This window comes from Drosophila pseudoobscura, chromosome X (genome assembly GCF_009870125.1).
Source record: "Drosophila pseudoobscura strain MV-25-SWS-2005 chromosome X, UCI_Dpse_MV25, whole genome shotgun sequence".
NCBI classification, from domain to species: domain Eukaryota; kingdom Metazoa; phylum Arthropoda; class Insecta; order Diptera; family Drosophilidae; genus Drosophila; species Drosophila pseudoobscura.
In genome coordinates, this window is record NC_046683.1 from 58,141,225 (window position 1) to 58,160,372 (window position 19,148).

At 47.2% G+C, this 19,148-nt stretch overlaps 8 protein-coding genes across 10 annotated transcripts; 4 read left to right on the plus strand and 4 right to left on the minus strand.

Moving 5' to 3' along the window:
- The first annotated feature begins 468 nt into the window (after positions 1–468).
- LOC117184954 (translocon-associated protein subunit beta-like) lies at positions 469–1,417 on the plus strand. The gene is made up of 3 exons (XM_033384207.1): positions 469–571; positions 754–1,129; positions 1,186–1,417. The coding sequence occupies exons 2-3, from the start codon at positions 755–757 to the stop codon at positions 1,381–1,383; spliced, it is 573 nt and encodes a 190-aa protein (XP_033240098.1). The 5' UTR covers positions 469–571; position 754; the 3' UTR covers positions 1,384–1,417.
- On the minus strand, positions 1,393–4,730 carry LOC117184398 (nuclear pore complex protein Nup133-like). The gene is made up of 9 exons (XM_033381514.1): positions 4,618–4,730; positions 4,384–4,558; positions 3,873–4,319; positions 3,501–3,813; positions 2,809–3,448; positions 2,542–2,746; positions 1,801–2,479; positions 1,440–1,746; positions 1,393–1,399 (listed from the first exon to the last, which is right to left on the minus strand). Exons 1-9 carry the CDS (start codon positions 4,728–4,730, stop codon positions 1,393–1,395), a joined length of 2,886 nt encoding a protein of 961 aa, XP_033237405.1.
- Positions 4,731–5,396: 666 nt separating this feature from the next.
- On the plus strand, positions 5,397–11,441 carry LOC117184953 (translocon-associated protein subunit beta-like). Its single transcript, XM_033384206.1, has 4 exons — positions 5,397–5,533; positions 5,716–6,091; positions 6,148–6,376; positions 11,340–11,441. Exons 2-3 carry the CDS (start codon positions 5,717–5,719, stop codon positions 6,343–6,345), a joined length of 573 nt encoding a protein of 190 aa, XP_033240097.1. The 5' UTR covers positions 5,397–5,533; position 5,716; the 3' UTR covers positions 6,346–6,376; positions 11,340–11,441.
- On the minus strand, positions 6,355–9,692 carry LOC117184399 (nuclear pore complex protein Nup133-like). The gene is made up of 9 exons (XM_033381515.1): positions 9,580–9,692; positions 9,346–9,520; positions 8,835–9,281; positions 8,463–8,775; positions 7,771–8,410; positions 7,504–7,708; positions 6,763–7,441; positions 6,402–6,708; positions 6,355–6,361 (listed from the first exon to the last, which is right to left on the minus strand). The coding sequence occupies exons 1-9, from the start codon at positions 9,690–9,692 to the stop codon at positions 6,355–6,357; spliced, it is 2,886 nt and encodes a 961-aa protein (XP_033237406.1).
- LOC4812098 (translocon-associated protein subunit beta-like) lies at positions 10,394–11,441 on the plus strand. The gene is made up of 3 exons (XM_001352496.4): positions 10,394–10,496; positions 10,679–11,054; positions 11,111–11,441. The coding sequence occupies exons 2-3, from the start codon at positions 10,680–10,682 to the stop codon at positions 11,306–11,308; spliced, it is 573 nt and encodes a 190-aa protein (XP_001352532.1). The 5' UTR covers positions 10,394–10,496; position 10,679; the 3' UTR covers positions 11,309–11,441.
- A 106-nt stretch (positions 11,442–11,547) lies between these two features.
- On the minus strand, positions 11,548–12,215 carry Trs20 (TRAPP subunit 20). The gene is made up of 2 exons (XM_001352497.4): positions 12,034–12,215; positions 11,548–11,965 (listed from the first exon to the last, which is right to left on the minus strand). Exons 1-2 carry the CDS (start codon positions 12,118–12,120, stop codon positions 11,633–11,635), a joined length of 420 nt encoding a protein of 139 aa, XP_001352533.1. The 5' UTR covers positions 12,121–12,215; the 3' UTR covers positions 11,548–11,632.
- A 189-nt stretch (positions 12,216–12,404) lies between these two features.
- On the plus strand, positions 12,405–16,719 carry elg1 (enhanced level of genomic instability 1). Of its 3 annotated transcripts, none has more exons than XM_015188189.2 (4): positions 12,405–12,637; positions 12,739–13,585; positions 13,653–16,163; positions 16,232–16,719. In XM_015188189.2, the coding sequence occupies exons 2-4, from the start codon at positions 12,819–12,821 to the stop codon at positions 16,521–16,523; spliced, it is 3,570 nt and encodes a 1,189-aa protein (XP_015043675.2). In that variant the 5' UTR covers positions 12,405–12,637; positions 12,739–12,818; the 3' UTR covers positions 16,524–16,719. The 3 variants fall into 3 exon arrangements, with proteins under 3 accessions (XP_015043675.2, XP_033240095.1, XP_002135361.2); XM_033384204.1 differs by having other exon boundaries at positions 12,845–13,585; XM_002135325.3 differs by having other exon boundaries at positions 12,405–13,585.
- LOC4812173 (cytochrome b5) lies at positions 16,529–17,415 on the minus strand. The gene has a single exon (XM_001352498.4). The coding sequence runs from the start codon at positions 17,140–17,142 to the stop codon at positions 16,744–16,746; it is 399 nt and encodes a 132-aa protein (XP_001352534.1). The 5' UTR covers positions 17,143–17,415; the 3' UTR covers positions 16,529–16,743.
- Between the last annotated feature and the right edge of the window lie 1,733 nt (positions 17,416–19,148).

A 19,148-nucleotide genomic window follows, 5' to 3' on the forward strand; every position in this document is an offset into this window, starting at 1 on the left:
TCACTTAACCCCCCTTTATTGAAACAGAATACCAACTTAAGCTAAAGCTTTTAATATATAATAAAAATTCAAACAAAAATAAAAATTCTTCATGTAGATCCATCCTAGTATTTAAGCCCCGAAAAGGGAGCGCGTTGTCGCAATACACCACCTTGTATAATTTCATAATGGGCAGCTTATGACGCGACGCGAGCCTGGGAAACAATATAGCAAATTTGTTTGGTACATTTTCTTTGTATGAACTGACACCAATATACTGTATGGCTAGTGGCGGACAGATTGGACATATTAAACTACACTTCATTTGAATTAAAGAGTGCGAGACAAGCAATAAAACCCATTAGGAAAAGCATGCAGTGAGAGTGGGATGCTCTATGCTCTAAAATTCAAAATAAAACGCCGATAGCTATCGCACAAAAATACCTCTGTTTTCTTAATTTCCCACGGTCATACTGGCTGCTCCGAAGTTTGACAGCCGAGTGCCCGTTCCGCGTTCCACTTCCACGTCACGAACCGTCAATCGAGAAAGCAGTCGTCGGCTCTTTTGCTCACAGAAATAACTAATATCCAAGTAAGTTGATAGATGATGAAAAAGGACAATCCCGCTGATGTCTCGTAGTGTTTGTGTTTGTGTGATAGAACAGCACAACAACATCGAGAGATGCTGCCCTTTGTGGCTTCCCTTCCCACAGTGGCTGCCCTTCCACGTCAACAAAAAAGTGAAACGTTCAAACATTTTCTCCTCTCTTGCAGTATGTTCAAACAAATCCTCGCCCTGTGCGCGCTGTTTGCGGTGTTTAGCGTTTGCTTGTCCGAGGACGAGACACGTGCCCGCCTTCTGGTGTCAAAGCAGATTCTGAACAAATACCTGGTGGAAAAGAGCGACCTGCTGGTGCGCTATACCATCTTCAATGTGGGCAATGGTGCTGCCACCAACGTCGCTCTGGTAGATAATGGCTTCCATCCGGAGGCATTCGAGGTGGTTGGTGGCCAGCCCACCGCGACCGTGGAGCGGATTGCCCCCCAGACCAACTTCACCCATGTTGTGGTGGTGCGCCCCAAGGCCTTCGGCTACTTCAACTTCACAGCCGCCGAGGTGTCTTACAAGCCCGTCGAGGAAGCTGAGGCGGTAAGTCACTGATTTCTTTAGTCGCCTACTTGGTCTAAGGATTCATGTGCTTTCAGCTCCAACTGGCCATCAGCTCGGAGCCCGGTGAGGGTGGCATTGTCAACCTTAACGAGTACAACAAGCGCTTCTCATCCCACTTCTTCGACTGGGTGGCCTTCGCCGTCATGACCCTGCCTTCCCTGGCCATCCCCCTTGGCCTGTGGCACCAGTCCAAGAGCAAATACGAACGCGCTGGCAAGAACAAGAAGCACTAAGCCTGGACGCTAGTCTCTTGTATTGAACAACATTCTCGTTTTGCGCCAGCTCGTACAGCACCTTTGCCGCCTGCTCGTAGTCGCCGTTGAATATCAGCTGAATCCAGATCAACGATGGATGGTCACGCATGAATTGTGCCAGCGCTACCGGGTTGTCCTTGAAGCGCTCGAATACCTCGCCATGTCGCTTCTGCCGCAGATACCATCTGATGGCAAACTGCGAGAAGTCAAACTCCTCGTATTTGCGCATGTAATCATCCAAACGTTCTTTGTCATTCGTCACGTCGCATATTAGCACTAGACCATGAAAGTCCAGATACTTTTCAGCCAACTTAGCGGCATACTCGTACTTAAGATCCTTGACTGGAAAGGGAATGAATATGAAATACACCCCAGTTATACTGAAAACCTACTTACTTAGGACTGAGATGAGTTCCCTGCGCTGTACCTCAAACTGCCGCTGCAATAGATTAGCCTTCTCCGATCCTCGAACACTATCCAAGTAGCTCTTGCGTCCCTCAAGCACCAAGTCCACTAGCTCGTATATTTGCTGGTACAACTTCTGGCTTAGCTCCGTCTCACTGATGCACTGGGAACCATAGCGCAGGCTGAGGTCTATAAGTCGGTTGAGAGTGTCCCGCACACCAGCACTTCCCGACATGGCCGTCCAGGGAAGGTTTTCGCAGGCGACCAGTCTGTCATTGAGCGGTGTGAAGTGGTTCGCCTGCTGCTCACGATGCTTAAACACCTGGCCCAGTGTATCCAGGACGATGGAATTGGTATCGTTGAGAAATTGGGCCACCATTACCGTGGTATCTCCCTGAGCTGAAATCTGATTGTCAGCCATTTCGGCTAGGGCTTTAAATACAAACTGGAATTTGCACAGTTTCACATAGAATATATCCTGGGTGGTTAAGTTGCCATTGGGCTTCTCATCCCACATGGCGACAGTGGCATCGATGGCATGCTCGATGATTTTTGGTTGTTTGGCCTGCAAGGAACGGAGTGCTATGGCAGCCACTATTTTCTCGCTAATATCGGACAATATAAAACTGGTCGGCTTCAGCACATTACTACCACAGGGTATGGCATTGAGCTGAAAAGAATGACGCAAGATAAATTAAAAAAAATAGGAATAAGAAGAGCAATAATACTCACCTTCTCCCAAACGCCGCTGGCATGAAGAAATGAGACAAAGTGATCGAAGGCAAGGGTTTTGTCACGTAGCTGATTGATTATTTGCATGGAGCGTGAGCTCCCCAACGCATGACGATTGCCATCGTGATCGCCCAGGGCCTCCTCCCAGCATGGATCGGCGATTGGAAGATCCTCGGCCAAGTCCTCCGCTATTGTGATGACAATTCTAATGGAAATGGAAGTATCTGATAGCTTATAGTATTTTAGTAAAAATTCAAGTGTCCATACCTATCCAACTTGTAGGCATCCAAGGGTGCACTACATTGATCGGGCTCATTGACAGTGCGCAGAAGCTCCCCGATAATGGTCTTCACCATGCTGTTATTACGCTTCAGGTGGTACACGAAGGCAGCCTTTAACTGGCCCACTTTGTCACGTCGATCGCTGTATAGCTCATCCGGATCCAGTTCGAACATGTGAAGATTGTTTCTGCTGCCAGTTACTGCGGTCAGTTCAGACTGATCGGGTGCACTGAAACTACCGAGCATAGCTGGTTTAAACAGATCTGGTGTATTGCAGGTGCTCATATTATGCAGCTCGTTGGCATCAAAGTCGCCGGGCGTGATGGAAACCAGTCCGTGTGTGCGGCTAAAGAACAGCGGCAGGCGACTGCAGACGGCGGCACATAGGATTCGATCGTCGTGCAAATGAAATTCAATCTTCTCCGCCTCAATCTCGGCTGTGGGTACGGCGTTTGCCAAGAGCAACGGATAGACCACCTTTGGGGTGTAGAGGTAGATGTGGCTGCTCCCTATTATGAAGCGAAGGCTGAAGCAATCCTCTTTGGTCTTGGCGTTGTAGAATTTATTCAACTTAAGGGGTGTGAATGACTCCAGAAGTATGCTGTTCGCTTGGACACTGGCCACAGCTAGAAATAGTATTAAGTATTGTTCATGTTGAATGACAAATTCAATACTTACCAACGGCATAGCACATCTGTGGAGCGTGGGCAGCGTTAACAGCTCCAGCCAATATGTAAGCCTTGTCATCAACGATATGAAAGTCCAGCAGATGCAACTCGATTTCCACATTGTCCGCGGGAGTACCGAGATTCCAGAACATTTTCTTAAACTCCTCGCGAATCCGGAGCACCACCTCTTCATTCTCGTGGAGTAAATGTTCTGTATTCCCTTTGCTCGGCAAACTCCAGCGTTGGATCGAACGATCCGAGAGCACAGTCACCACGGTTTCACTTTCAGGAGAATTTCTCTCACAGCACATGCCAACCAAGAGCTGGAAAATATATTTTATATTATTTGAGGAACCTTTTTAGATGGAAATGCAAGCCTCACCGGATCCTTGTCGCTGCCAAAGCCACCAAGCAAACTGGTGGCCGGCTTTATGGTCTTGTGGTGCAACGAGTATCGGCCGTTGGTGAGGCCTACGCTGAGAAATACCAAAGTGCAAGTTGAGGTCACAGCAAGGTAGCCCTCTTGCAATGGTAGATTTATAATCTGAACGAAGTCCTGACCGGTTAGGATCGGTAGATTCACGGTATTCCCGTCGTGGGCAATAGATGGCCAATAGCGCACATCTCCCGTTGCAGAAACTGCTATGCAGGATGCCATTTGCTGGCCGTCTGTCTGGAATACACTAATCAACTCACTGTTGTACCCCAAGTCGGAGTAGGGCAGTTGTAGTTCGCGGCATTGAGGGAAGCCACCTTCCCGTGTAGGGTTCTTGGCATCCTTGGACGACTCTTTGTACTGCCAAATTAGTAGTCGGCGGCCGTGCACAACCTGAAAAAGGGCGGAAATTTAATTCCAGGCCAAATCATTTTTCGACCCGTGCTTATACTCGTACCCAAGCCAAACCATTTTGGGCAACCTTCGCAGAAACCGTTCCTGCAGCAGATCCCACAGAGGTCAAGGCCTCGTTCACTACGACGGGCAGGGGGAAACCAAAGCACTTCACAACATTGTAGCCCGACCGGATGCCGGGTATAGATTGGGAGGATCGCCCCGAAAAACTATGCCGGCTGTTGGGAACAAGTGTTTTAAATCATCTTTTAATAAGCGAGACACTCCTGTTACTAACCTGTTGTGTAGGGCAGTTTTATTCAAGCTCCCTGAAAGTGAAGAGCAGTTCGAGCTCTCGCCAAAAAAAGATGGCGATGACTCCCGCGGAAATTCGTTTTCCTGTTTTTTCATGATTATTTCCTTTAAATTTTTCAATATTATTACAATGGCTACTATGAGTATTATACCAGTGACAGAGACCACAGTTATTTTTTGTTTTTCTCACGATCGACGAAAATATTTGTAAAAATGTAAATGTAAAGCTTGTAGAGAGAGAAAGAAAAAGTTCAAAATTTTCTTATCGATAAAATATACCGAAATATATCGTGTCGTTTTAAATATACCAATAAAAGACAGAACTTAGCTCACTTAACCCCCCTTTATTGAAACAGAATACCAACTTAAGCTAAAGCTTTTAATATATAATAAAAATTCAAACAAAAATAAAAATTCTTCATGTAGATCCATCCTAGTATTTAAGCCCCGAAAAGGGAGCGCGTTGTCGCAATACACCACCTTGTATAATTTCATAATGGGCAGCTTATGACGCGACGCGAGCCTGGGAAACAATATAGCAAATTTGTTTGGTACATTTTCTTTGTATGAACTGACACCAATATACTGTATGGCTAGTGGCGGACAGATTGGACATATTAAACTACACTTCATTTGAATTAAAGAGTGCGAGACAAGCAATAAAACCCATTAGGAAAAGCATGCAGTGAGAGTGGGATGCTCTATGCTCTAAAATTCAAAATAAAACGCCGATAGCTATCGCACAAAAATACCTCTGTTTTCTTAATTTCCCACGGTCATACTGGCTGCTCCGAAGTTTGACAGCCGAGTGCCCGTTCCGCGTTCCACTTCCACGTCACGAACCGTCAATCGAGAAAGCAGTCGTCGCTCTTTTGCTCACAGAAATAACTAATATCCAAGTAAGTTGATAGATGATGAAAAAGGACAATCCCGCTGATGTCTCGTAGTGTTTGTGTTTGTGTGATAGAACAGCACAACAACATCGAGAGATGCTGCCCTTTGTGGCTTCCCTTCCCACAGTGGCTGCCCTTCCACGTCAACAAAAAAGTGAAACGTTCAAACATTTTCTCCTCTCTTGCAGTATGTTCAAACAAATCCTCGCCCTGTGCGCGCTGTTTGCGGTGTTTAGCGTTTGCTTGTCCGAGGACGAGACACGTGCCCGCCTTCTGGTGTCAAAGCAGATTCTGAACAAATACCTGGTGGAAAAGAGCGACCTGCTGGTGCGCTATACCATCTTCAATGTGGGCAATGGTGCTGCCACCAACGTCGCTCTGGTAGATAATGGCTTCCATCCGGAGGCATTCGAGGTGGTTGGTGGCCAGCCCACCGCGACCGTGGAGCGGATTGCCCCCCAGACCAACTTCACCCATGTTGTGGTGGTGCGCCCCAAGGCCTTCGGCTACTTCAACTTCACAGCCGCCGAGGTGTCTTACAAGCCCGTCGAGGAAGCTGAGGCGGTAAGTCACTGATTTCTTTAGTCGCCTACTTGGTCTAAGGATTCATGTGCTTTCAGCTCCAACTGGCCATCAGCTCGGAGCCCGGTGAGGGTGGCATTGTCAACCTTAACGAGTACAACAAGCGCTTCTCATCCCACTTCTTCGACTGGGTGGCCTTCGCCGTCATGACCCTGCCTTCCCTGGCCATCCCCCTTGGCCTGTGGCACCAGTCCAAGAGCAAATACGAACGCGCTGGCAAGAACAAGAAGCACTAAGCCTGGACGCTAGTCTCTTGTATTGAACAACATTCTCGTTTTGCGCCAGCTCGTACAGCACCTTTGCCGCCTGCTCGTAGTCGCCGTTGAATATCAGCTGAATCCAGATCAACGATGGATGGTCACGCATGAATTGTGCCAGCGCTACCGGGTTGTCCTTGAAGCGCTCGAATACCTCGCCATGTCGCTTCTGCCGCAGATACCATCTGATGGCAAACTGCGAGAAGTCAAACTCCTCGTATTTGCGCATGTAATCATCCAAACGTTCTTTGTCATTCGTCACGTCGCATATTAGCACTAGACCATGAAAGTCCAGATACTTTTCAGCCAACTTAGCGGCATACTCGTACTTAAGATCCTTGACTGGAAAGGGAATGAATATGAAATACACCCCAGTTATACTGAAAACCTACTTACTTAGGACTGAGATGAGTTCCCTGCGCTGTACCTCAAACTGCCGCTGCAATAGATTAGCCTTCTCCGATCCTCGAACACTATCCAAGTAGCTCTTGCGTCCCTCAAGCACCAAGTCCACTAGCTCGTATATTTGCTGGTACAACTTCTGGCTTAGCTCCGTCTCACTGATGCACTGGGAACCATAGCGCAGGCTGAGGTCTATAAGTCGGTTGAGAGTGTCCCGCACACCAGCACTTCCCGACATGGCCGTCCAGGGAAGGTTTTCGCAGGCGACCAGTCTGTCATTGAGCGGTGTGAAGTGGTTCGCCTGCTGCTCACGATGCTTAAACACCTGGCCCAGTGTATCCAGGACGATGGAATTGGTATCGTTGAGAAATTGGGCCACCATTACCGTGGTATCTCCCTGAGCTGAAATCTGATTGTCAGCCATTTCGGCTAGGGCTTTAAATACAAACTGGAATTTGCACAGTTTCACATAGAATATATCCTGGGTGGTTAAGTTGCCATTGGGCTTCTCATCCCACATGGCGACAGTGGCATCGATGGCATGCTCGATGATTTTTGGTTGTTTGGCCTGCAAGGAACGGAGTGCTATGGCAGCCACTATTTTCTCGCTAATATCGGACAATATAAAACTGGTCGGCTTCAGCACATTACTACCACAGGGTATGGCATTGAGCTGAAAAGAATGACGCAAGATAAATTAAAAAAAATAGGAATAAGAAGAGCAATAATACTCACCTTCTCCCAAACGCCGCTGGCATGAAGAAATGAGACAAAGTGATCGAAGGCAAGGGTTTTGTCACGTAGCTGATTGATTATTTGCATGGAGCGTGAGCTCCCCAACGCATGACGATTGCCATCGTGATCGCCCAGGGCCTCCTCCCAGCATGGATCGGCGATTGGAAGATCCTCGGCCAAGTCCTCCGCTATTGTGATGACAATTCTAATGGAAATGGAAGTATCTGATAGCTTATAGTATTTTAGTAAAAATTCAAGTGTCCATACCTATCCAACTTGTAGGCATCCAAGGGTGCACTACATTGATCGGGCTCATTGACAGTGCGCAGAAGCTCCCCGATAATGGTCTTCACCATGCTGTTATTACGCTTCAGGTGGTACACGAAGGCAGCCTTTAACTGGCCCACTTTGTCACGTCGATCGCTGTATAGCTCATCCGGATCCAGTTCGAACATGTGAAGATTGTTTCTGCTGCCAGTTACTGCGGTCAGTTCAGACTGATCGGGTGCACTGAAACTACCGAGCATAGCTGGTTTAAACAGATCTGGTGTATTGCAGGTGCTCATATTATGCAGCTCGTTGGCATCAAAGTCGCCGGGCGTGATGGAAACCAGTCCGTGTGTGCGGCTAAAGAACAGCGGCAGGCGACTGCAGACGGCGGCACATAGGATTCGATCGTCGTGCAAATGAAATTCAATCTTCTCCGCCTCAATCTCGGCTGTGGGTACGGCGTTTGCCAAGAGCAACGGATAGACCACCTTTGGGGTGTAGAGGTAGATGTGGCTGCTCCCTATTATGAAGCGAAGGCTGAAGCAATCCTCTTTGGTCTTGGCGTTGTAGAATTTATTCAACTTAAGGGGTGTGAATGACTCCAGAAGTATGCTGTTCGCTTGGACACTGGCCACAGCTAGAAATAGTATTAAGTATTGTTCATGTTGAATGACAAATTCAATACTTACCAACGGCATAGCACATCTGTGGAGCGTGGGCAGCGTTAACAGCTCCAGCCAATATGTAAGCCTTGTCATCAACGATATGAAAGTCCAGCAGATGCAACTCGATTTCCACATTGTCCGCGGGAGTACCGAGATTCCAGAACATTTTCTTAAACTCCTCGCGAATCCGGAGCACCACCTCTTCATTCTCGTGGAGTAAATGTTCTGTATTCCCTTTGCTCGGCAAACTCCAGCGTTGGATCGAACGATCCGAGAGCACAGTCACCACGGTTTCACTTTCAGGAGAATTTCTCTCACAGCACATGCCAACCAAGAGCTGGAAAATATATTTTATATTATTTGAGGAACCTTTTTAGATGGAAATGCAAGCCTCACCGGATCCTTGTCGCTGCCAAAGCCACCAAGCAAACTGGTGGCCGGCTTTATGGTCTTGTGGTGCAACGAGTATCGGCCGTTGGTGAGGCCTACGCTGAGAAATACCAAAGTGCAAGTTGAGGTCACAGCAAGGTAGCCCTCTTGCAATGGTAGATTTATAATCTGAACGAAGTCCTGACCGGTTAGGATCGGTAGATTCACGGTATTCCCGTCGTGGGCAATAGATGGCCAATAGCGCACATCTCCCGTTGCAGAAACTGCTATGCAGGATGCCATTTGCTGGCCGTCTGTCTGGAATACACTAATCAACTCACTGTTGTACCCCAAGTCGGAGTAGGGCAGTTGTAGTTCGCGGCATTGAGGGAAGCCACCTTCCCGTGTAGGGTTCTTGGCATCCTTGGACGACTCTTTGTACTGCCAAATTAGTAGTCGGCGGCCGTGCACAACCTGAAAAAGGGCGGAAATTTAATTCCAGGCCAAATCATTTTTCGACCCGTGCTTATACTCGTACCCAAGCCAAACCATTTTGGGCAACCTTCGCAGAAACCGTTCCTGCAGCAGATCCCACAGAGGTCAAGGCCTCGTTCACTACGACGGGCAGGGGGAAACCAAAGCACTTCACAACATTGTAGCCCGACCGGATGCCGGGTATAGATTGGGAGGATCGCCCCGAAAAACTATGCCGGCTGTTGGGAACAAGTGTTTTAAATCATCTTTTAATAAGCGAGACACTCCTGTTACTAACCTGTTGTGTAGGGCAGTTTTATTCAAGCTCCCTGAAAGTGAAGAGCAGTTCGAGCTCTCGCCAAAAAAAGATGGCGATGACTCCCGCGGAAATTCGTTTTCCTGTTTTTTCATGATTATTTCCTTTAAATTTTTCAATATTATTACAATGGCTACTATGAGTATTATACCAGTGACAGAGACCACAGTTATTTTTTGTTTTTCTCACGATCGACGAAAATATTTGTAAAAATGTAAATGTAAAGCTTGTAGAGAGAGAAAGAAAAAGTTCAAAATTTTCTTATCGATAAAATATACCGAAATATATCGTGTCGTTTTAAATATACCAATAAAAGACAGAACTTAGCTCACTTAACCCCCCTTTATTGAAACAGAATACCAACTTAAGCTAAAGCTTTTAATATATAATAAAAATTCAAACAAAAATAAAAATTCTTCATGTAGATCCATCCTAGTATTTAAGCCCCGAAAAGGGAGCGCGTTGTCGCAATACACCACCTTGTATAATTTCATAATGGGCAGCTTATGACGCGACGCGAGCCTGGGAAACAATATAGCAAATTTGTTTGGTACATTTTCTTTGTATGAACTGACACCAATATACTGTATGGCTAGTGGCGGACAGATTGGACATATTAAACTACACTTCATTTGAATTAAAGAGTGCGAGACAAGCAATAAAACCCATTAGGAAAAGCATGCAGTGAGAGTGGGATGCTCTATGCTCTAAAATTCAAAATAAAACGCCGATAGCTATCGCACAAAAATACCTCTGTTTTCTTAATTTCCCACGGTCATACTGGCTGCTCCGAAGTTTGACAGCCGAGTGCCCGTTCCGCGTTCCACTTCCACGTCACGAACCGTCAATCGAGAAAGCAGTCGTCGGCTCTTTTGCTCACAGAAATAACTAATATCCAAGTAAGTTGATAGATGATGAAAAAGGACAATCCCGCTGATGTCTCGTAGTGTTTGTGTTTGTGTGATAGAACAGCACAACAACATCGAGAGATGCTGCCCTTTGTGGCTTCCCTTCCCACAGTGGCTGCCCTTCCACGTCAACAAAAAAGTGAAACGTTCAAACATTTTCTCCTCTCTTGCAGTATGTTCAAACAAATCCTCGCCCTGTGCGCGCTGTTTGCGGTGTTTAGCGTTTGCTTGTCCGAGGACGAGACACGTGCCCGCCTTCTGGTGTCAAAGCAGATTCTGAACAAATACCTGGTGGAAAAGAGCGACCTGCTGGTGCGCTATACCATCTTCAATGTGGGCAATGGTGCTGCCACCAACGTCGCTCTGGTAGATAATGGCTTCCATCCGGAGGCATTCGAGGTGGTTGGTGGCCAGCCCACCGCGACCGTGGAGCGGATTGCCCCCCAGACCAACTTCACCCATGTTGTGGTGGTGCGCCCCAAGGCCTTCGGCTACTTCAACTTCACAGCCGCCGAGGTGTCTTACAAGCCCGTCGAGGAAGCTGAGGCGGTAAGTCACTGATTTCTTTAGTCGCCTACTTGGTCTAAGGATTCATGTGCTTTCAGCTCCAACTGGCCATCAGCTCGGAGCCCGGTGAGGGTGGCATTGTCAACCTTAACGAGTACAACAAGCGCTTCTCATCCCACTTCTTCGACTGGGTGGCCTTCGCCGTCATGACCCTGCCTTCCCTGGCCATCCCCCTTGGCCTGTGGCACCAGTCCAAGAGCAAATACGAACGCGCTGGCAAGAACAAGAAGCACTAAGCCTGGACGCTAGTCTCTTGTATTGAACAACATTTAAAGAGATTTTTTTTTGAACACCCATTACAATTCCGTACTATATTGTTGCTTTAACCTCCAATCGATTCCATTTGCATGCGCTTATCCATCCTACCACACATTAGTTTGGAATTGTTACTGGGAGGAAAAAGGCGTTAAATCGTTTTAGATTTGATTCGAAGGCGCATTGAAAGGAACAAGAATAAAACTTAACCATCAAGAGATAAGCTATTTTCGTGTCACTAGACTGGTTTTCTAAATAAATTAAATCAAATTTATATTATGTACACTGCTTATTCACTAACAGCTTCATGATAGCAAAAACTTTCGCCCGAAGATCTCGGCCTTTTTCTCGAACATTGGCGACTTGATGACCGTGTTGATCTTGTAGAAGGCGTTCATGGAATGCTTAATATACGTATCATACATCTCGTTGAAGAAGCTCTTGATGCCCTCGTCGTTCTTGTTGTCGTGCACAATGATGAAGCGTATCTGGCTGGCGGTGATGAAGGCGGAGACGAACCATTGATTGAAGCGGTCGATGGACTTCAGCTGCATATTTGCCGTTTTCCATTTGTGCTCGTCCACCAGGTCCAAGGCAGCGTGAGCAATGAACTGGCTCAGGTGTCTGTGGTCCTCTTTCTGCAATGCAAAAGAGAGGATGGAGCGTTTCAGATGGACGCCAGTATCATTTTGTGGCAATATTCTACCCGGAATTCCTTGTTGACAGTGCTAAACTCCTTTTCGTAGATGGGATTATCATTGTGGCCAACAATGACAAAATAATAGGTGGACATTTTATATTTCTTCAATTAAATTTTGTAATTCTTTTTTTGTGTTCATTGGAGCCAGTGTGACCGCAGTCTGCTCTATTTTCGAAATATACCATAAATATACCGAATAAATAAACAGGTGAAATATTTAGGTAAAACTATGTAAATTCTTCTCGTATATCAGCCACCACCTGAATTGCGCTAGAATTCCCAAAGTTTCATCATTTTAAATCCAATTCCTGGCAATTTAGCACCATTGCTTTTAAATTGCTCTATTGGGTGGCACGAAATACCAGAAGGAGTGTTTGAAAAGGCCGCACGGATAAAACGTTTTGCAACACAATTTATTCGCGCCTTTTTCCTACAGCACATTACAGTCCTTTTTTTTGTGTCAAGAAATGCACTTAAAATGTTTAAAACATTTTAAAAAGTTGAAAAATTAAAGTGTTTAAATGTTTTAAAAGTAGAGTGTGCCCAAAGCCATCGCGACTGCGGAAGTGTGTGTGCGTGTGAAAGTGTAAAGAAATCGTTTGGTCGCAAGGTACACCATTCATTATTATTGTATTTTAGTATGCTTTGCGCATTGTTTATTGCAATTTTATAAGTTTGGCTTCTGTATTTTACCCGCTTACACACACCCAGACACCTACACACAGACCCCCACACACGCACACACTCCAAAATAGTCATGTATTAAAATCTCCAGCGAAGCAAGCAAGAAAATGACTGATGTAAATTGTCTTACAAGAGAGCACATTGCAACAACAACAACGAGTGCAGCAGTAGAAGCAACAGCGGCGGAAGCTGCCGAAACCACGAGTCCGCCCAGAACTCCCACCGGAAATGGATTGCAGCAACTGGAGCTAGAGCCCACGTCCCCATTTGTGCTGCGAGCACCGCCCAGTGCCAAGTCCAAGCTCATCCTGCAGAACATGGAGGAGGTCCTCTACTCGGTGAAGAAGAAGCATCGCGAGAAGCACAAGCGGAAGCGCGAGGAGAAACGCCGTGCCGCCCTGCTGGCCGAAGCCGAAGAGAGGCCACCAGGAATGGATGTCAGGGAGTCAAAGCCCCAGCCGTTGAGAGAAAAGGTCGCCCAGGAAAACGGCCTGAAGAATGGCAAGCGGAAGTCGAGTCCCCTCAAGTGCAGCACCCCCGTGGCCGAACACCAGAGCATACTGAAGCACTTTTCCAAAGCTGGGAAGCCAGAAAATGGGGCAACAGCTCCGCCAGCCAAGGCCAAAAGTGCCACTAATGTATTCGAGTTCATGATGAATGCCAGAAACCGATCCATAGGCGTCAACGATGGTGGCAAGGATGCCTCCGAGTCCCCTGCCGATCTGGCAGAGGATCCTGCTGAAGGCACTGCGACGTCCAAGCGCAAGCAATTGCTGCAGGAGTGGAACGAACGCAAGGGAGGAGCCAAACGGCGACTGCAAGAAGAAGCGAGGGAGGACTACATTGAGGAGCAAATGGACCAGAGGGCCAAGAGGTGAGATTCAGTCGGTAGACTCGTAAGAAGTTCCATCATTAACTAATTAATTGAATTGTTTATGCAGATTGAAGAAAATGCTGACGACAAAGACTGAGCCAAAGGAGCTACCAGCCGCATCGTCGGCTCCTACAGTTCCCGTGAAACGAGGTCGGGGTAGGCCCCGGACACGCCGGATCAGCTTAGTGGATGTGGAGGTGGTCAGTGTGGATGCCCAGAACGCGGACACGACGGAATTCCTAGCAAAGCTCTCCTCTCCCACCAAGAAGCGGGACAGTCTGTTGGGCTACTTTCCCAAAGTGGAGTCGCCGAAAGAATTGCCCGTGACGATAGCAACCCCCCCAATGGACACACCAAAGCGGCGACCGCAGCGTAAGAAAAGCATTGTGGAGACGGTATCCATCGATGTGGAATCAACGGGTACACCTCCGGGTCGACCGCGTCGCTCTTGTGCGGGAAAGTCTCGATACGACTACGACCTGGAGACGAGCCCCGCAAAGCAAAGCAAAAGCGAGGCAGCTGCCGCAGCAAAAAAGAGCCAAAAAGCGGAGGAATCATCCATTGAGATCATTGATCTGGACAGCAGTAATCCGGTGTCCACACCAAAGAAGCTGGCGCCGCTCTTTGTCCGGCAGCTGCCTAAGCCCAGTCCGGATCCCTCTGTCCTCAAGGCTCGTCAGGCATTCCTCCAATCAGGCGTGCCCGAGCAGATCAGGCAGGAGCAGAGCCGGCAGAAGAATTTTGAGCAGTACTACGAGGAGAGCTACGAGGCATTTCCCAGCATAGCCCACGTGGGCTGTGAGAGCTATAAAACGATACAGGGACCTTGTGTGGGACTTCCCTTTTCACTGAGAAAAGAAGATGACGGGGAGGTGGTGTCTCTGCCATCTGGCAAGAGGCGTTCCAAGGCAAGTAGCTTCACCAATTGCCAGGCATCGGACTGGCATCAAGCCTACAACAAGAGTACAAACAAGGTGGCATACACGACCCTGCCGCAGCTGGACAACAAGCGGGCCTTTGTGAAGCTCTGGAAGAACGAGTTCGAGCGCTTCCCCACCTTCAAGTGCTACAACCAGATGAGGGAGAAGTACCGCCACTTCAGCGCCATCGATTCCGCCCAGGACACGCAACAGATGGGCGAATCGTTTGTCGTCACCAGGCGGACACTGCGCTCGATAGAACAATTCGATCACGGCAGCACGGAGGAAGCCCAGCCCCCGCTCTCGGCCCCGAATGGAGAGCTCCTCTTCACCGAAAAGTATAAGCCACTGCTGTTTGAACAAGTCTTGGTCAATCTGACGCCAGTGCACGAGCTGCGAGAGTTCCTCTCCGGCTGGAATGGCAACGGCGGCCGTAGCTCGCAGACCTTCGACGACTCCTCCTTTGACTTTGGCAACGACTCCAGCTCGGTGGGGGCCAACAGCAACACCATGGTCCTGGTGGGCCCCTCATCGAGTGGGAAGACCAACGCTGTCATCGCCCTGGCAAACGACATGAACTTCAATGTGCTGGAGATCAATGCGGGGATGAAGCGGACGGGCAAGAAGCTCATCCAGGAGCTGCAGGAGGCCACGCAGTCGCATCAGATACGCAAGGACAGCAAGATGGGGGTCGGATCCTCCCAGCAGCTGCTGCAGAAGCTACAAAAGAGTGGCCTCAAGGCCAAGAAGCAGCAGCTACAGCAGCAACAGCAGGGGGATCCAGCGGGCGTGGAGCCAGTGCGGAAGTCGCTGATTCTCATCGAAGATGCGGACATTCTGTTCGACAACATGGACGCGGGTTTCACAGATGCCATCTACACGCTGGCGGCCAGCTCGAAGCGGCCCGTGGTGGTGGTGGCCTCCGACCCAAACTGCGCCCATCTGCAGCGGCTGATGCAGCAGAACCAGATCCACTTCCAGGCCCCTAATGCCCTGAATATCTCACGATTCCTGGCTGTGCTGGCTCTCATGGAGAACTGTCCTATCGAGCTGGACGAGCTGATATCCCTGTATCTGTACAACCAGCAGAACCTGCGCAAGACCCTCATGGAGCTGCAGTTCTACATCCAAAGTGGCGGCGACCTGAAGGGCCAGCAGTCACAGTCTTTGAAGCAGTCCCCCGGCAAATCCACCACACGCCTGGCCACTGTGGATAGCTGTCACATACACCAGCGTCTGTTTGAGTTCTTCACTTGCTCCCAGAATGTTCAGCATCGGATTCCCTTTCCCGTGGACTTTCGTCTGCTGCGCCTGAATCTCTCCGAGCTGATGGCCACATCGCCTCTGCTTAAAGAACAGCAGCCGCCTGCCGCCGCCACTAGGGCCAATGCCAAGAGGAAGTCCCGCTCCCCGAAGAAGGCCTGGCTAAGCAGTGCCACCAGCCAGCGGAACAGCGAGGAGTGCTCTCCGCTCGCCACTCTGGCCGCCTTCTACGACAACATCTCGCTGGCCGCCCTGATGGATGCCAACCAGGACTGCTGCGATCGCCTGCAGCTGTACCTGTCGGAGGACATCTCCCATATGCTGGTGGAGCAGGCTCTCACTGGCCTGGCGGCCAAGGAGTGTGCCTACAACCTGTTCGACAAGCCAGCACAAAGGTAGGTCTTCATATAAACCAAATATGTACAGGAATGAATATAGAAATTGTTAATTTTTGTTTGGATAGGGTGAGCATCGGCGAGCACCTGGGCATTGGTCAGCTGCGCTCTGCCTCCTCGAAGGCCCTCGACTATGAGCCCGTGCTGCGCTCCATTTGTCGCAGCGAGAAGGAGCGCGTGGGCCAGGAGCGCAAGTCGAGTCGTTTCTATCACTACCTCCGCAATCACACGGTGAATGTGTCTAACTTCGCCACGGATACCTTCGACTCTGCGTGCAGTGTATTCCAAGATATCTCAGCGGGGGCTGCTCCCCCAGCGGATCAGGACGACTCGGGACGAAAGGATCATTCAATAGTCTAGCATAATTGTTGGTTGAATCTGTAATTGCAATTTATTTGATCGAGGTATGCAGAGTTCTTAGATCTTCTTAGGCTTAGGCGATGGCGAGTTTTGTTTGCTTAGCTCTAAATGCGGATGGGATGAGAGAGGTCGTATCCTAGCTAAACGTTAATTACACTAATTAATTATGTTAATAAATCAATTATTTGACCTTTAACTTCCTACGTTTCTACACTATCCACTAGCAGCAACAGAGGAAGCCAGAGCTCTTCTTCATCGGTTCCGCATCGTCCGCAGGTACTGGACTGCTGACCCTCTTCTCCTTGTCCTGGTCCTTTAACGTGGGCTGCACTTGAATGGGCGCCGTCGTTGTCGTTGTGGTTGTCGGAGTTGTAGTCGCTCGAAGTTCACCAATTTTAAAGTTCTTCAAATCCTTTTCGGCATCCGACGAGTGTCCGGCTTGCCTGAAGGCCTTGCTGGCATCTTTGCCGCCGTATTCGAGCAGCAGATCCTCCCCGCCCGGATGCTCGCTCAGGAACTTGGTCACATCGTAAACGTTGCCCTTGATGATGATCCAGCAGGGCTTCCCCTTCTTGCCATTCTGCTCGGCCACCTCCGACAGTTCGTACAGCTGTGACATAATTAATAATTCGCTTATGATTGAATTCCCGATGGAACAGCCTTGTTTTTATGGCTGCTCGTAATTTAACAAGGCGTCTGCGTCTGTTTCTGTTTCTGCGCCTGATTGCGTCCGATAGCGATACGATTTATCTTGTTTCCGCCAATAGAATCTTATGAATGGAGCTCTTCTGAAGCCGCCTTCACGTTGTTGCCAGTTGAACGGACTCTCGTTCAATGGGCGCGTGGCAGGTCCGCCCTGTGCTTATGTTGAACATTTAGCCGCAATCGGTTCTTTGGTCAGATGTACTATATATGTTTGCTAGCGAACCCAATATCGCTCGATTGATAAGAAGTACGTGAGAATTTCACGTCCTCCAGTCCTAAAGTCTCTTGCTGTCCAATAGCTACTTACTTACTTACTTACTTACTTGGTGTCTTCTTGCCACCCGAAAATAATGCAAATTGATTGATCATTCTGGCGTGTAGTGGTCCTCATAACTGCCACAGCAGTGATTAGGATCGGTCTTCCATCCATACATCCGCCGTACGATGATTCATGAGGTGGAACATTTTTGCTGATTTCTTAGACAGTAATTTATCTACTATTACGAAGCTTTTTTTGCGAGATAATATTTTGTGATAGTGCGGCTGTGACACAGAGGGGAGGGACACTGCGAAATTCCGGGTTTCTTTGCTGTTCAGACCGCTTTTTATTTGTGTTGGTCATTGCCATTAGTTGGCTAAAAACACGAACAATCAATCATTGGTTTTTAATCTGCGATGGAGTATGTAACGAAAGCATTTAGCTCTTGGGCAGATGCAATTTGAATACGAATTTTATGGAAGTAAACAATTGTCAGGTTGCAATTGGACAGGCTTTTTGTATCACTCAGCTTTTTGCGTGGATACAATTTTAATGCCATGAAAACATGGCTGACTGCAGTTTGTATGGAGCGGTTTGAATTTGAAATATTCCCGTTGACACGCAACAAATCTGCTGCACCCAGTAAACCCATTTTAAAGTAAAAACCTTGTTTGTTTTTTTTTTGTGTAATTTTTTGGCTTTCAAAGTTTATATTCTAGATATATTTTGGAAATATATTTTAATTTGCTTTCGTTTTGGTTTCCCTTTCAGTTTCTGGTTTGGTTTTGGTTTTTTCTTTTATATGAGACAACAACAATAATTGGTATTCATTTAATATATATGTATTTAGATATATATATATATATAGATTTATGTATCTGTGACGATTTGCTTAATGCGCTTTAAAAAATTTCGCTAGTTTTGAGTGCAAATTTTCTGCGTGGTGGATCCGATTATAACTCCGATTCGATTTCTGGATTTCTGGAAGGATATGGGATGTGGGGACTGGGTAAAGGGGGGAACTGTTTTGTGGGTGTGGGATTACATTAACATAATGGTCTACCAGAATGCCTGCGCCATTCCTCCAGCATTTTCAGTGTATTTACAAATGAATTTCTTTGCTTTGTTTTTGTTCGTTATTTAATGTTATAATTTTTTTTTTTGTTATAAATATCAGTCGACGGCTTCGCATTTTCAAAACGCAGCTCGTGTGCGTTTCCATTTGTATTCTCGATTTAAATGTACAGATACCATATATATATCAGAATTAATAAATATCTACATATATCGTATCGTACCGTACTATATATATATATCATATATATCATATAAAATGTAAAATTAATTACTTGTCAATGATTGTTGATTTGTTGTTTTGTTTGAATTAATCGATCTGTTTGAATTTTAAAAAACGTAATTCAATCAATTGATTTACTATAATTTATAATTTATAATTTATCCTTTGTCGCTTTTGTTTTTGTTTTTGTTTCTGTTTTTGGTTTTTCATTTGATTTATAATTAGTTCTCGTTTAGTTTTCGGCTAAACATAATTCGTATAATTCATAGACTCGATCCGATCTTCGTTTAGAATTTAATTGTTTAATTTAAAAAACAGTTTTGGAGGTAGTTGAAATTAGGCCTGTTTACGTAAATTATATTTA

What these genes read in the sequence shown, in the direction of transcription:
- elg1 (XM_002135325.3), top strand. Translation starts at nt 12,819, where the DNA reads ATGACTGATGTAAATTGTCTTACAAGAGAGCACATTGCAACAACAACA. An exon ending in ATGGACCAGAGGGCCAAGAG is followed by an intron (nt 13,586 to 13,652) that starts GTGAGATTCAGT and finishes TTGTTTATGCAG; the next exon opens with ATTGAAGAAAATGCTGACGA. An exon ending in TTCGACAAGCCAGCACAAAG is followed by an intron (nt 16,164 to 16,231) that starts GTAGGTCTTCAT and finishes TTGTTTGGATAG; the next exon opens with GGTGAGCATCGGCGAGCACC.
- Trs20 (XM_001352497.4), bottom strand. Translation starts at nt 12,120, where the DNA reads ATGTCCACCTATTATTTTGTCATTGTTGGCCACAATGATAATCCCATC. An exon ending in CTGTCAACAAGGAATTCCGG is followed by an intron (nt 11,966 to 12,033) that starts GTAGAATATTGC and finishes TTTGCATTGCAG; the next exon opens with AAAGAGGACCACAGACACCT.
- LOC4812098 (XM_001352496.4), top strand. Translation starts at nt 10,680, where the DNA reads ATGTTCAAACAAATCCTCGCCCTGTGCGCGCTGTTTGCGGTGTTTAGC. An exon ending in CCGTCGAGGAAGCTGAGGCG is followed by an intron (nt 11,055 to 11,110) that starts GTAAGTCACTGA and finishes ATGTGCTTTCAG; the next exon opens with CTCCAACTGGCCATCAGCTC.
- LOC117184954 (XM_033384207.1), top strand. Translation starts at nt 755, where the DNA reads ATGTTCAAACAAATCCTCGCCCTGTGCGCGCTGTTTGCGGTGTTTAGC. An exon ending in CCGTCGAGGAAGCTGAGGCG is followed by an intron (nt 1,130 to 1,185) that starts GTAAGTCACTGA and finishes ATGTGCTTTCAG; the next exon opens with CTCCAACTGGCCATCAGCTC.
- LOC117184399 (XM_033381515.1), bottom strand. Translation starts at nt 9,692, where the DNA reads ATGAAAAAACAGGAAAACGAATTTCCGCGGGAGTCATCGCCATCTTTT. An exon ending in TTGGCAGCGACAAGGATCCG is followed by an intron (nt 8,776 to 8,834) that starts GTGAGGCTTGCA and finishes TATATTTTCCAG; the next exon opens with CTCTTGGTTGGCATGTGCTG. An exon ending in GGAACTCATCTCAGTCCTAA is followed by an intron (nt 6,709 to 6,762) that starts GTAAGTAGGTTT and finishes TTCCCTTTCCAG; the next exon opens with TCAAGGATCTTAAGTACGAG.
- LOC117184953 (XM_033384206.1), top strand. Translation starts at nt 5,717, where the DNA reads ATGTTCAAACAAATCCTCGCCCTGTGCGCGCTGTTTGCGGTGTTTAGC. An exon ending in CCGTCGAGGAAGCTGAGGCG is followed by an intron (nt 6,092 to 6,147) that starts GTAAGTCACTGA and finishes ATGTGCTTTCAG; the next exon opens with CTCCAACTGGCCATCAGCTC.
- LOC4812173 (XM_001352498.4), bottom strand. Translation starts at nt 17,142, where the DNA reads ATGTCACAGCTGTACGAACTGTCGGAGGTGGCCGAGCAGAATGGCAAG.
- LOC117184398 (XM_033381514.1), bottom strand. Translation starts at nt 4,730, where the DNA reads ATGAAAAAACAGGAAAACGAATTTCCGCGGGAGTCATCGCCATCTTTT. An exon ending in CCCAAAATGGTTTGGCTTGG is followed by an intron (nt 4,320 to 4,383) that starts GTACGAGTATAA and finishes GCCCTTTTTCAG; the next exon opens with GTTGTGCACGGCCGCCGACT. An exon ending in GATGCCTACAAGTTGGATAG is followed by an intron (nt 2,747 to 2,808) that starts GTATGGACACTT and finishes CATTTCCATTAG; the next exon opens with AATTGTCATCACAATAGCGG.